Below are 13,800 nucleotides of genomic sequence, written 5' to 3'. Positions count from 1 at the left end.
AGTCCTTTTAAGTCTCTTACGAAAGCAGTTATAATTACATATATATATTACAGTTGTGTATGCAGGAAAAAATAGAGAGAACAAACAAAAAATGAAGCAACTAAAAATCCTACCAAGCCTTTGCTATTGTTGTTGTTATTATTAGTGCAGTTATGGAGCCCCTATTACTAGAAAGATCTGGATGTACTGGAAGGTGTCCAGAAAAGGGCCATGAGGATGATCAGAGGGCTGGAGCTCCTCTCCTATGAGGACAGACTGAGAGAGTTGGGGCTGTTCAGTCTGGAGAGGTGAAGGCTCCAAGGAGACTTTATTGTGGCCTTCCAGTGCCTGAAGGGGACTACAAGAAAGCTGGGGAGGGACTTTTTAGGATATCAAGTAGTGATAGGACTAGGGGGAATAGAGCAAAACTAGGATTCAGATTAGGTGGTAGGAAGAAGTTCTTCCCCATGAGGGTGGTGAGACACTGGCACAGGTTGCCCAGGGAGGTGGTGGAAGCCTCATCCCTGGAGGTTTTTAAAGCCAGGCTTGGATGTGTCTCAGCAACCTGCTGTAGTGTGAGGTGTCCCTGCCCATGGCAGGGGGGTTGGAACTAGATGATCCTTGAGGTCCCTTCCAATCCAGACAATTCTATGATCTTCATTATTTACATTACAATAGCATTTATATGCATGCCACACACCCCTTGTGTGTGATGTTGTATTCATGTAACAAAAGGGAGCTCCGAAGGGTTCCCAGCCTACGTGAGGCGTGCTTCATTGTACTCATGGTGCAGAACAAATCCCCAGGGTCATTACCTCTGTCAGTAATGTCTTAGGTACGTGCAGCCCTACATAAGGGGAGGGGTTTGTTTTCAGTGCCTGTTTCTGTGTGGCAAATGCATCTATGCAGAAGTTAACTTAGAAATGTTTTCTTGCAGTGGCTACGGCTCCCCAACGTTTTCTCAGGCAGAGAGGGAGCAGAATTCAAGAACAAGTGCAAAAGCTCTTTATGGTAAGGCAGCATTAAGTCTCTAAATGTTTGCATTGAAATTGTTGTTCAAATATTGGCTGTGATGTGGTGGAAATATTTTATGCATGTAAAACTGGAGAAGTGTGTACATACATGTGGGTGCATATGTCAACAGAATTAAAGAACAAAGTTGTTGGGTTTTTTCCTAGCAAAACTAACCGAGCTAGAAAATGTTTTGATGGTTTACTAAGCAGAGAACTCACACCTGCTGATTTTTAAGGCAGGAATGTATGAAGCATTTGTCACAAAACTCGAAGTGATCCCCCTCAGCTCAAGAAGGACCTCAGGGCATTGCTTGAAAGAGTCCAGCACAGAGCCACAAAAATGATTAAGGAGTGGAACATATTCTTTATGAGGAGAGCCTGAGGGAGCTGAGGGCTCTTTAGCTTGGAGAGGAGGAGACTAAGAGGTGACCTCATTCATGTTGATAAAGATGTTCAGGGTGAGTGCTGGGAGGATGGAGCCAGGCTCTGCTGGGTGATGCCCAATGACAGCACAAGGGGCAGTGGTGGAAGCTGAGGCATAGGAAGTTGCATGGAAATATGAGGAAAACTTTTTTTCCCTGTGAGTGTGACAGAGCACTGGAACAGGCTGCCCAGGGGGGCTGTGGAGTCTCCCTCTCTGGAGATACTCAAAACTCACCTGGATGTGTTCCTGTGTGATCTGCTCTAGGTGATCCTGCTCTGGCAGGAGAGTTGGGCTGGATGACCCTTTGATGTCCTTTCCAACCTCTAACATTCTGTGATTCTGTAGTTGTTGTACCAAAGAGAAGGCATTTGGGGGTCTAGCTGTGCTCTGGGATTTATTCATGACCTGCACCTCCCCCAGCTTCATCCTCTGCTAGCAGTAATTTACAATATTATTCTTGTTTGACACAAGGATTAAGTGGAAATGAAATTTGATATAATGGGTTTGGAGTCCTCCTTTTGCCTCCTACTTTTGACAGGCTTTGTGAATGTCAAACATGATGTCACTTACAAATGCCTAAAGCATTTACCAGCTGCTAATGCAAGCATTTGTCTTGGCTGTATATGCTGCTCTCTAGGCCATGGCCAAATGATTGTGGGGGCAGAATATAGTCATGGTCCTTGCCAGCCAAGTTGCAGTGCTCCCTGGTCATACACCTCCACTATGAATATGTCCTGCTGGTAGCTGTGCTGCTGATGGAAATACAACCAACAAAGAGGCTGAGAGTCATTTTGATGTGTAAATCTGGGCCAGTTGTTAAATACCCTTTTGAAAGCACCACTGATGAACCTGGAAGAAGGAGGTTTGCAGTTGGAATCCAGTCCTGTGCAGGACCTCTCACACCTCAGAGCCTGCTCTCCCCTGTTGAATTTGCCACTTCTGTAGGTTAACAAACTGGAAAGCTCAAAGGGAAGTGGCTAACAACTGCAACATCCTCAGTAGTACCTAAACTTTCCTCTCTTCTGTTTCGGGTGGGGTGATGGCTGGAAGTGACCTCAGAGGTGAGGCAGCAATGGAAGTATGCATTTTAGCATTAGATCAGTGTTAACTTTACTCTTGGAAGGATACCCTACAGACCTCAAGTTTGGTTACTCACTCAGGAGCACAAGAAGTGCTTTATTCTGTTGGTTGCCTCATCAGCTTTCAAACTGCTTCAAAATCAACGAGGCTAAACCTCTAACAAAGGAGATTGGGGGTTTCCTAGCTTCCCTGAAAAAGCAACAAAGAAAAACATGTGAATCATTCTGAGTTTAAATTTAACCATTTTTAGTGGCATGCTACAAAAGCCAGTCACTTAACATAGCAATAAAGGGAGGAACTGCAGCTGACAAAAGTTCTGAAGTGATCATTTTAAACAGTGATATCTGCATCCTGTATGGGTCCACTCAACAAAATGATGGCATGTGTTGACAGGAGTAGTAGGTGGTAACAAAACCCAACAAGAGACCCTGAGGAAAAAAGTCTTAGCAGATATTTCTTGTTGAGACGTTATCATAGAACCATTAAGTGGTCCAGGCCAGAAAAGACCACCAAAGGTCATCTAGTCCAACCTCCCCACAGTCAGGAGGGACATCCTCAACTAAACCAGGCATGAGAGCATGTGGCCTTATTTATTTATTTATGTTTAATATCATCATCCTTATTTTTTTCAAGAGTAAACATTTTGAACAGCGTGGCAGTATCAATGAGTGTTTGTAACTACCATAGCATCAATAAGGTTGGAAAAGACCTCAGAGATCAAGTCCAACCTATCACCCAACACCTCATGACTACGAAACAAAGGTTTCAAGTGCCACGTCCAATCCCATCTTGAACACCTCCAGGGACAGTGACTCCACCACCTCCCTGGGCAGCACATTCCAATGGCCAATTACTCTTTCTGTGAAGAACTTCTTCCTAACATCTAGCCTAAACCTCCCCTGGTGCAGCTTGAGACTATGTCCTCTTGTTCTGGTGCTGGTACCCTGGGAGAAGAGACCAACCCCCATCCAGCTACAACCTCCCTTCAGGTAGTTGTAGACAGCAAGAAGGTCTCCCTTGAGCCTCCTCTTCTCCAGGCTAAATACCCCCATCTCCTTCAGCCTCTCCTCACTGGGATGTGCTCCAGACCTCTCCCCACCCTCATTGCTCTTCTCTGGACACATTTGAGTGTCTTAATATCCTTCTTAAATTGAGGAGCCCAGAACTGGACTGGTCCTTTATGGGCTTTAAAAATACTACCTCACTGAGCTTTTTCATGTGAAACATGATGGGTTAGTTGTACATCAGTGGAAGATGAGGAGAAGTGAGTAAATTTGAGGTGTATATAATGGTAAACAGCTTTTTACTGCTCAAATACATAATTGAAGTACTAATTGAAAATGCTTGCCATAAAACTGCTGCCTGATGGCTCCTGTAGATGAATTGTTGCTCTTGGTTCACTTCCACTGCTGGTAGATATATCACAAAGCTGTAGTTGCAGTTGCCAGGAACTGAACAAAGTAGAGCTCAATTATCCTGGAGGTCCAAGTAAAGATATATTGCCACAGCTTTTAGAGAGGAGTGTGCACGTTTTACTGCTGCTTCTCTCTTTTGCATGCATAAAGAATTAGGCTGTCAGCATCACCAGATGTATGAACTGGAGAAAACTGGAGAACACCTAAGACTTTTATTAAATTTAAGGTGGAAAAAAACCCCTCTTTTATTTCAGCAACCACATCACTCTTCTGCTTCATCCCACAGAGGTCTTTTCTTCCCTCATGATGATAGGGGTTTTTGTGGAAGCTGTCCCTAAGAGGGCAGGAAACTGTTCAGTGATGGTGGAATTAAGATGCATTAAAATGCTTGTTATGAAACATTTTATTTATCATTGATTTAAAATTAATGACCAATGTAAGCATTTTGGGTTCCATGAGACTGAAAGTCTACAAAGCAGACTGGAGATGCCTTAGGGGTTTGTTGGTTTACATTTTATTTTCTATACATGAAATGTACATGCTTTATTTATGTAAATAGATAAAGCTGATGTATTTAATAGAGTCACTTATTTGAATAACACTGTCCCCCACAGCAAAGTCCTGGCCAAACTGTCAGCCCATGGCTTGGATGGGAGCATGCTGTGTTGGGTTAGGAACTGGCTGGAGGGCCGAGCCCAGAGAGTGGTGGTGAATGGTGCCACAGCCAGCTGGCGGCCAGGCACTAGTGGTGTGCCCCAGGGATCAGTGCTGGGCCCTGTGCTCTTTAACATCTTTATTGATGATCTGGATGAGGGCATTGAGTCCATCATCAGTAAATTTGCTGATGACACCAAGCTGGGGGCAGGAGTTGATCTGCTGGAGGGTAGAGAGGCTCTGCAGAGGGACCTTGCCAGGCTGGACAGATGGGCAGAGTCCAACGGCATGAGATTTAACACATCCAAGTGATGGGTTCTGCACATTGGCCACAACAACCCCATGCAGAGCTACAGGCTGGGGTCAGAGTGGCTAGAGAGCAGCCAGGCAGAGAGGGACCTGGGGGTACTGGTCGATGGTAGGCTGAACATGAGCCAGCAGTGTGCCCAGGCAGCCAAGAGGGCCAATGGCATCCTGGCCTGCATCAGGAACAGTGTGGCCAGCAGGAGCAGGGAGGTCATTCTGCCCCTGTACACTGTACTGGTTAAGCCATACCTTGAGTCCAGTGTCCAGTTCTGGGCCCCTCAGTTTAGGAAGGAGGTTGACTTGCTGGAGCGAGTCCAGAGAAGGGCAACAAAGTTGGTGAGGGGTTTGGAACACAAGCCCTATGGGAACAGACTGAGGGAGCTGGGGTTGCTTAGCCTGGAGAGGAGGAGACTCAGGGGTGACCTTATTGCTCTCTACAACTATCTGAAGGGAGGTTGTAGACAGGGAGAGGTTGGTCTCTTCTCCCAGGCAACCAGCACCAGAACAAGAGGACACAGTCTCAAGCTGTGCTAGGGGAGGTTTAGGCTGGAGATTAGGAGGAAGTTCTACAGAGAGAGGGTGATTGGCCATTGGAATGGGCTGCCTGGGGAGGTGGTGGAGTCACCATCATTGGAGGTGTTGAAGAGGAGACTTGATGGGGTGCTTGGTGCCATGGGTTAGTTGATTAGATGGTGTTGGATGATAGGTTGGACACAATGATCTTGAAGGTCTCTTCCAACCTGGTCTATTCTATTCTATATATTCAAATAATTTTGCTGTAAATAAAATTCTTTGTTTTGTTAAAATGTGACAATGTAATGCTTAGAGCATGGCAAAAATCTTGTCTGGGACAACTTTGAATGCTCTTTGGAGGTGATTTGTGATTGTTCAGTCCTTCAATCATCAGGCAGAAGGTTGGCCACAGTGCCACTGGGAAAGGAGGCTGGAGTTTTACTGATGTTACAGATAGTGCAGTTAAACTAGGCTGGAGCTGTCACTCCCTCTGAGGTGGTTATCTGATAGAAAACCTTCCCTACAGCTACCTTGTCTGCTGTGTTACATAATGCCTGTGCTTTCACTGATTTCCATCCCTCAATGAACTGTTTTCTGTCCGCATGATAAATCTCTCACTGAACTGGGAGGGAAGGTGCCCTCTGCACATTCTTAAGGGATTTACTTTATTGTTTGCTTCCCAATCTTTCCATCTGAAATGGGTTTTGGCTTGTACTGTCATCTGTTGTTCTAGCATCAGCCTCCCCATCTGTCTTCTGCAGCTCTGCTTGCCAGGAGACGCGTGGTGTCAGGTTGGCACCAACAGACAGGGCTGTGCTGGTGGCTTGCCAGCAAGTGACATGGTGTGGAGCAGTCCCATTCCTCAAGAGTAGCGAGCTAGTGGTTCAGTCCATGTTTTTAGGCTAAAAGATGTTACTAAAATTGTCTCCACACTGCATCAGACAAGCCTAGGTGTTTTATACGTTGTGTTTATACTCTCATGGCTGTGGTTGGGTGCAGTTGGGTGCTGGCAGTGAAGCTGCCTGTGCATTATTGCATTGCTCAAATACCTCTCTCGGAACAAGAGCTTTAGTGCAACAAATGCAAGGAAATCAGAAGCAGATCATAGACTAGGCAAGCAGGTTTGTTAGAAGAAGCCATCCATGTAACATGCTCGTTTTATTTGATACTTACATGAATTAAAATGACAATTGACTCCTAAACTATACGCTTGGCTTTGTAGCTAGTCCTGTATAGCCCTCAGGGAGAAACTTGTGGCATAAACCTCCAGAAGTCATAGTGTTTCTCCCCTGAAAGTGAGAGTTGTTTTGAACTCAAGTTTTGGCCTTTCTCCTGTGTGTATGTCACTTCTCCTGCACTTTGCTCTCAGTTTCAGCTACAGATTTTTCATTTTCTGCAGTCCATTCCTAAAGGAGTGTCAGCAACCAGCCCATTGCAAAGCACAAGTGCATGGCAGTAAACTAACCATTGAGCTTTTCTGCTGGTGTGGTAATGGTCTGTAGTGTCACTGCAGGATTACTGGGACAGAATACAGAAATAACCAGCTTGGAAATAGACCTTTGAGATCATCAAGTCCAACCTATCCAATCCAACACCATATAATCAACTAAATTGTGGCACTAAGTGCCTCATCCAGGCTCTTTTGAAACACTCCCACCTCCTTGGGCAGCACATTCCAATGGCCAATCTCTCTTTCTGGGAAGAATTTCTTCCTAACATTCAGCCTAAACCTCCCTTGGTATAGCTTGAGACTGTGTCCTCTTGTTCTGGTACTGATTGCCTGGGAGAAGAGACCAACCCCCACCTGAATAAACCTTTATTTAGAATAAACCAAACCAGGTTGGAAGAGACCTTCAAGATCATCATGTCCAACCCATCAACCAATCCAACCCACCCAAACAGCTAACCCATGGCACCAAGCACCCCATCAAGTCTCCTCCTGAACACCCCCAATGACGGCGACTCCACCACCTCCCCGGGCAGCCCATTCCAATGGGCAATCACTCTTTCTGTATAGAACTTCTTCCTAACATCCAACCTGAACCTCCCCTGGTGCAGCCTGAGACTGTGTCCTCTTGTTCTGGTACTGGGTGCCTGGGAGAAGAGACCATCATCCGCCTGTCTACAACCTCCCTTCAGGTAGTTGTAGAGAGCAATAAGGTCACCCCTGAGTCTCCTCTTCTCCAGGCTAAACAACCCCAGCTCCCTCAGCCTCTCCTCATAGGGCTTGTGTTCCAAACCCCTCACCAACTTTGTTGCTCTTCTCTGGGCTCGTTCCAGCAAGTGAACCTCCTTCCTAAACTGAGGGGCCCAGAACTGGACACAGTACTCGAGGTGTGGCCTAACCAGTGCAGTGTACAAGGGCAGAATGACCTCCCTGCTCCTGCTGGCCACACTGTTCCTGATGCAAACTTGTACCTGGCTACAAGCTCCCTTCAGGTAGTTGTAGAGAGCAATAAGGTCACCCCTGAGCCTCCTCTTCTCCAGGCTAAGCAACCCCAGGTCCCTCAGCCACTCCTCATAGGGCTGTTCTCCAGACCCCTCACCAGCTTTGTTGCTCTTCTCTGGAAGAGGCTCTTAATCTGTGTCCACGCAGATTGCCATCGGATTCCAGAGCTTCATATGTTTGCACACTGCACCGACATTTTCCAATTTGGCTGTGGAAGGGTCAGATGGGATCCAGCATTGCCCTTCTTAGTGTTATCATAACTATAGCACTGATAACATTTAATATATCTGGCCCATGCAGTTATTTGTAAGACACTGGTGGAAATTCAGGCATTGTTTCTTTGTTTCTGTTAGGCTTTCAGGAAGCAAAAAACTGTTGTGTCTAAAGGCATCATAGCCCTAATCCGCACCACGTGTGCATCAGGTCAACTGTTTATCCCTAGCCTGAGCTCTTTTGCTTATGATAAAATTTCCCCCTATTTAGATAATTTTTTTCATTGTGCCTTTGTACTCAGCACTGGTTAGGCCACACCTTGAGTCCTGTGTCCAGTTCTGGGCACCTCAGTTTACCAAGGACACCAAGACACTTGAACATGTCCAGAGAAGGGCAATGAGGCTGGGGAGAGGCCTCAAGTACAGCCCTATGAGGAGAGGCTGAGGGAGCTGGGGTTGTTTAGCCTGGAGGAGAGGAGGCTCAGGGGAGACCTCATTGCTCTCTACAACTACCTAAAAGGAGATGTAGACAGCTGGGGGTTGGTCTCTTGTCCCAGGCAACCAGCACCAGAACAAGAGGACACAGTCTCAAGCTGTGCCAGCAGAAGTTTAGGCTGGATGTTAGGAAGAAGTTCTTCACAGAAAGAGTGATTGGCCATTAGAATGTGCTTCCCCGGGATGGTGGAGTCACCATCACTTCAGGTGTTTAGGAAGAGACTTGATGAGGTAAGGAGAAAGTTCTTCACAGAGAGAGTTGTTAGCCATTGGAGTGTGCTGCCCAGGGAGGTGGTGGAGTCACCATCCCTGGAGGTGTTCAAGAGGGGTTTGGATGTGGCAATTGGTGCCATGGTTTAGTAGTCTTGAGGTGTTGGGTGACAGGTTGGATTTGATGATCTTTGAGGTCTTTTCCAACCTTATTGATTCTAGAAAGAATTAGATTTCTTTTGCTGTGATAGATTTCGCTGTGTGGTCTTGTGGACAGTGACACAGAGCTGGGCTATGGCAGAGTTTATGGAGCAGCTTTCTAATTTCACAGTATCACAGTATCACTTAGGTTGGAAAGGACCTCGAGGATCATCGAGTCCAACCTGACACCACAGACCCCATGACTAGACCATGGCACCAAGTGCCATGTCCAATCTCCCCTTGAACGCCTCCAGGGTCGATGACTCAACCACCTCCCTGGGCAACCCATTCCAATGCCGAATGACTCGCTCGGTGAAGAACTTCCTCCTCACCTCGAGTCTGAACCTCCCCTGGCGCAGCTTGAGACTGTGTCCCCTTGTTCTGGTGCTGGTTGCCTGGGAGAAGAGGCCAACCCCTTCCTGGCTACAACCACCTTTCAGGTAGTTGTAGAGGGCAATAAGGTCACCCCTGAGCCTCCTCTTCTCCAGGCTAAACAATCCCAGCTCCCTCAGCCTCTCCTCATAGGGCTGTGTTCAAGGCCTCTCCCCAGCCTTGTTGCCCTTCTCTGGACACGCTCAAGTGTTTCAATGTTCTTCTTAAACTGAGGAGCCCAGAACTGGACACAGTACTCGAGGTGCGGCCTAACCAAAGCAGAGTACAGGGGCACTATGACCTCCCTGCTCCTGCTGGCCACACTATTCCTAATGCAGGCCAGAATGCTATTGGCCCTCCTGGCCACCTGGGCACACTGCTGGTTCATATTCAGGTGGCTGTCGATCAGCACACCCAGGTCCCTCTCTGTCTGGGAGCTCTCCAGCCACTCCGACCCCAGCCTGTAGCTCTGCATGGGATTGCCGTAGCCAAAGTGCAGCACTCGGCACTTGGACTTGTTGAAAGCCATCCCATTGGACTCTGCCCATCTGTCCAGTCGGTCGAGGTCCCTCTGCAGAGCCTTTCTACCCTCTAACTGACTAACATCTGCCCCTAACTTTGTGTCATCTGCAAACTTGCTGACGACTGACTCTACCCCTTCATCCAGATCATCAACGAATATGCACCCTGTTCCAGTTTGAACATGGGTGAGGCAGGATTCTAGTAGCTGTGTCAGTTTCTGCTCATAGCCCTGCCTCAGTGGGCCTTTGGTCACACTGTTGGTTTTGTCTTAAACTGTGGGAATCGTTACTTTTCCAGAGCATTAATGTCCCTTCACAGAAGTAACTGGAGGGAAAGCGCAGAGTTCTTAATGAAGGCAAGGAAGAAAATGAATGAATGATGGTAAACTCGAATCTTGTCTGTGTCGTCTACTGTCTAGTAGTGTTTTTCTGACTTGGCTCGAAGTCTTTGGTTTAGAGGTTGGTTTTTGTGTTTTGGATGCTTCCAAAAATGTTATGAAATCAGTAGGCCTTAACAACATTTTGAAATTGGAAACCTGGCCCATTTCTGATGGTTGGGGAACATAGGAAGTTCAGAGTCATGACTAGCAGCAGCGTATGGGAAGAGTATTAGTTTCTGTGGGTCAATGTTTCTGTTCCTTTGGAAGGTTTAATAGGTAGTGGATCTTATAGTCAGGACCTATGAGTGACATGCTGTGCTGCTTTTGAGTTTACTGCCTTTGTGTGGTTAAAGATTTTATTGTGCTCACATTTCTCTGGGTTGCATTTGCTGTAGATGGTGATTAAGAGTGAAGTGTCTCCTGCCATGATCCTTCACCCTCTCCCCCTTTATCAGAGGAAGAAAACTTCAGCTAAATTGTGTGCAACATATCAGCAGGATTTGAGCTAGCTGTGACATTAAGGCTGCACTGTATTTGGATGTAAAAGCTGCAGTAAGTAGAGTAAATAGGAAAAAATCAATAGTATGAGAGTTTTATTCATCCTTCGGTAGTTGTATAGATCCTATCTGGAAGTCTTCGTTACAGAATTTCACTTTACCTTCAGTAGCTCCCTTCATGCATGAAAGGACCTTCAAGAGGATGCAATTGATGGTGAGGATTAGGAAGGTGAAATGGAGCATACAAAACATTTTCTTTTCTTCAATGTCTGGTTTTGACTCCAGCCAGCAAGTAAGTTGCTTGCTCATTCCCTCTGTCTCCTCCCTGCAGCGGGATGGGAGAGAGAAGAGCAAAACCAGGAAAAAAACCTGATGGTTGAAGAGAAAGACAGCTTAATAAATGAACAAAAGAGTGGGGTCATCCAGCTACAAAAAAAACCCATCTCTGAGGGACTCTAGGTGATGAGCAGCTGGGTTGACCCTGTGTGGAATAGGAGACCCAGTTTCTAAATACTGACTTGTAAAGAGGCTGAAAAACAAAGGTTGAAGAAGAAAGCTTCCAGAAACAGTGAAAGGACTTTGCCTGATGTACTTATTAGAATATCTAGTTTGATGAGTGAATAATTCTAGGACGGAGCAGTTACTCATAGGATCTGCTCCCAGCTCATCTATAACATTGTTGACAACATCCACAGTTGCTGTAGGCTACTTCTTAGCTCATCCAAAACCACATAAAAGTTGCATCACTGAGGAGTAATTAAGAGCCTGTTTCCCTTTTTTTTTTTGGTTTGTTCTGTAACTGGAACAAGACTTGGAAGTCTCTTCACTTGTAGTTTGCATTCTTCACTGCAGGGTTTAGATTGCATCAGTTTCTTTGATTCCCAGAAAAGGCAGACTCCAAGTCTGCATAAGTGCCATATGTTGTACCAGTTTTTGGTAGAAGAGCCTATAGGGTAACAAAAATGTGTTGTGCCCTGTGCCTGTCAGTGTTTAAAACTCGTTTGGACTTTTCCCTTGATACCATGCTTTAACTTTTCGTCAGCCCTGAAATGGTCAGGCACTTGGACTACATGATCCCTTCCAAATGAAATATTCTATTGTAAACGATAACTTGGATCTCTAGCAGGTTCTGATAATCATTTTACCTGCACTAAAGAAGTAAATGGGTAAATAGGAGTTGCTGCTGAACTCAGTATGGACTGTCAGATATTGTGGACACCACAGAATCACAGAATTGTCAGGGTTGGAAGGGACCTCAAGGATCATCTAGTTCCAACCTCTCTGCCATGGGCTGGGACACCTCATACTACAGCAGGTTGCTCACAGCCACATCCAGCCTGGCCTTAAAACCTCCAGGGATGAGGCTTCCACCACCTCCCTGGGCAACCTGTGCCAGTGTCTCACCACCCTCCTGGGGAAGAACTTCTTCCTAACATCCAGTCTGAACCTACCCGTTTCTAGTTTTGTTCCATTCTCCCCAGTCCTTTCACTCCCTGACACCCTCAAAAGTCCCTCCCCAGCTTTCTTGTAGCCCCCTTCAGATACTGGAAGGCCACAATTAGGTCTCCTTGGAGCCCTCTCTCTACTTTTTATTAACACAAACACAGATTGACTTCTGCTAATTGGCAATGTTATTGAAGTTCTTGTTACTTTTCTGTTCTAACTCAAAATGCAGAATTTAGGAGCCAAGGAGAGCCTCTCAAGCACAGGCCACCAAAGATTTCATTAGTGTTCAGAAAGCTCTATCTCTTATGTAAACACTATTGTTCTCACCATGCCACAGTGTGTTGAAAAGCTTGCCATCATCTCTATTGTGAGTGTTGCTCTGCTCTGTGGAAGAGGATGTGTTAATCAGTGTTATGAATGGTTTTGGACTTCCTGTCTAAACCCCAGCCAGAATTTCTGTGAAGCCAAGCAAGGAATCTCCTGCTAAAACTTATTCTCTGTGTTTTAATTCTTTTTGGAGCCACTACATATGTCAGAAGGTCTTTGCCTACTTAAAACCTTTCCAGTTGTTATTGTTTGCAGGGCTGTAAAACTTCTTTTCTTTGTTTAATTTGGTATCATTAAAAAAAATGGTATTTTCGTTCACCTAAAGGAACAGTGAAGTAATGAAAGTCAAAAAAAGAATGTTTGACAAAGTGTTCATTGAAACAAGTGACTTTTATTGTTTGGGTTTTTTTTTTCTTTATAAAGCATTTATCCTTTCTTACTGGAAAGCATTTAACTGTCATTTACAGTCCATGGCAGAAGACTGTTAAGTGATCCCCTTGGAGATGCAAATAATTCTGTGGGCTTAAACTAGACACTGCTTTTTAATTCCCTTGTTTTGTTAGGAACAGATGGACTTTACTTCTTCAGATCATCATCCAAACAAAAAAAGAAAGGTAGCAAAGCAGGCAGTGCTGCTTTACTGTCTGTTTTGTTGGGGTGTGCCTGTGTGCTGGTGCCTGTTGTGGTGAAAAAGTCAACCAAAAAAACCCGACTTTGAACAACATGCTGCAAAAGCAGAAATAACACAGTTGGAATCGATGCAGATCCTCTGCCCTGGGATTTCAGAATAATTTATAATGGAAGAAAGACCTCTATTTTGAAATATCCAGGCACCTAGTTAAATATTCTGGTAATCCACAGTGTTCTGGAATTAAGCTGATTGCACTGCACGCCTCTCTTGCTAAAGCAAGCTGAGTATCTGCTTTACTGCAGCGGGATGGCTCTGTTAAATGAGTGGTGTTTGTCATGGGAAGGGAGGCTTCAAGCCAGTGAGGAATTTCAGTGACTGAAGAATCACAGAGGATGATGAATACTTCAACAAGTGACTTCTGAAAATGAGGGCACTGCTGTCTTCCCAGCACCTGAAATTGTTGTGAAAAGAAACCCCGTTCACATGAAAGACTTCTACAGTGTGGCTTTTGTGACCGATCATGTGCTTGGCACTAGTTAGCATCTATTTTGCATTTTCCTGTCAAGAGAATCATACACTTTTGCCTCCAACTATCATAGAATGGCTTAGGTTGAAAGAGGCCTCAGAGTCATCGACTCCAACTTCCCTGCCATGGGCAGGGATGCCTCTCAACTG

General features: G+C 45.6%; 1 protein-coding gene across 5 annotated transcripts in view; it reads left to right on the top strand.

Moving 5' to 3' along the window:
• Positions 1-13,800, top strand: part of EPS8 (EGFR pathway substrate 8, signaling adaptor) — a 180,821-nt gene that overhangs the window by 108,814 nt on the left and 58,207 nt on the right. For all 5 annotated transcript variants that reach the window (XM_068141876.1, XM_068141877.1, XM_068141875.1 and 2 more), the window contains exon 4: positions 917-990. In XM_068141876.1, coding sequence (XP_067997977.1) covers positions 917-990 — 74 coding nt within the window. The remainder of the gene's footprint in view (positions 1-916; positions 991-13,800) is intronic.

Source organism: Melanerpes formicivorus, unplaced genomic scaffold, assembly GCF_026170545.1.
Source record: "Melanerpes formicivorus ecotype bairdi unplaced genomic scaffold, bMelFor1.0.p_v2 SCAF_8, whole genome shotgun sequence".
NCBI lineage: Eukaryota > Metazoa > Chordata > Aves > Piciformes > Picidae > Melanerpes > Melanerpes formicivorus.
Note: the sequence above shows the minus strand (reverse complement) of the source record. Positions and strands in the feature narration are given on the sequence as shown.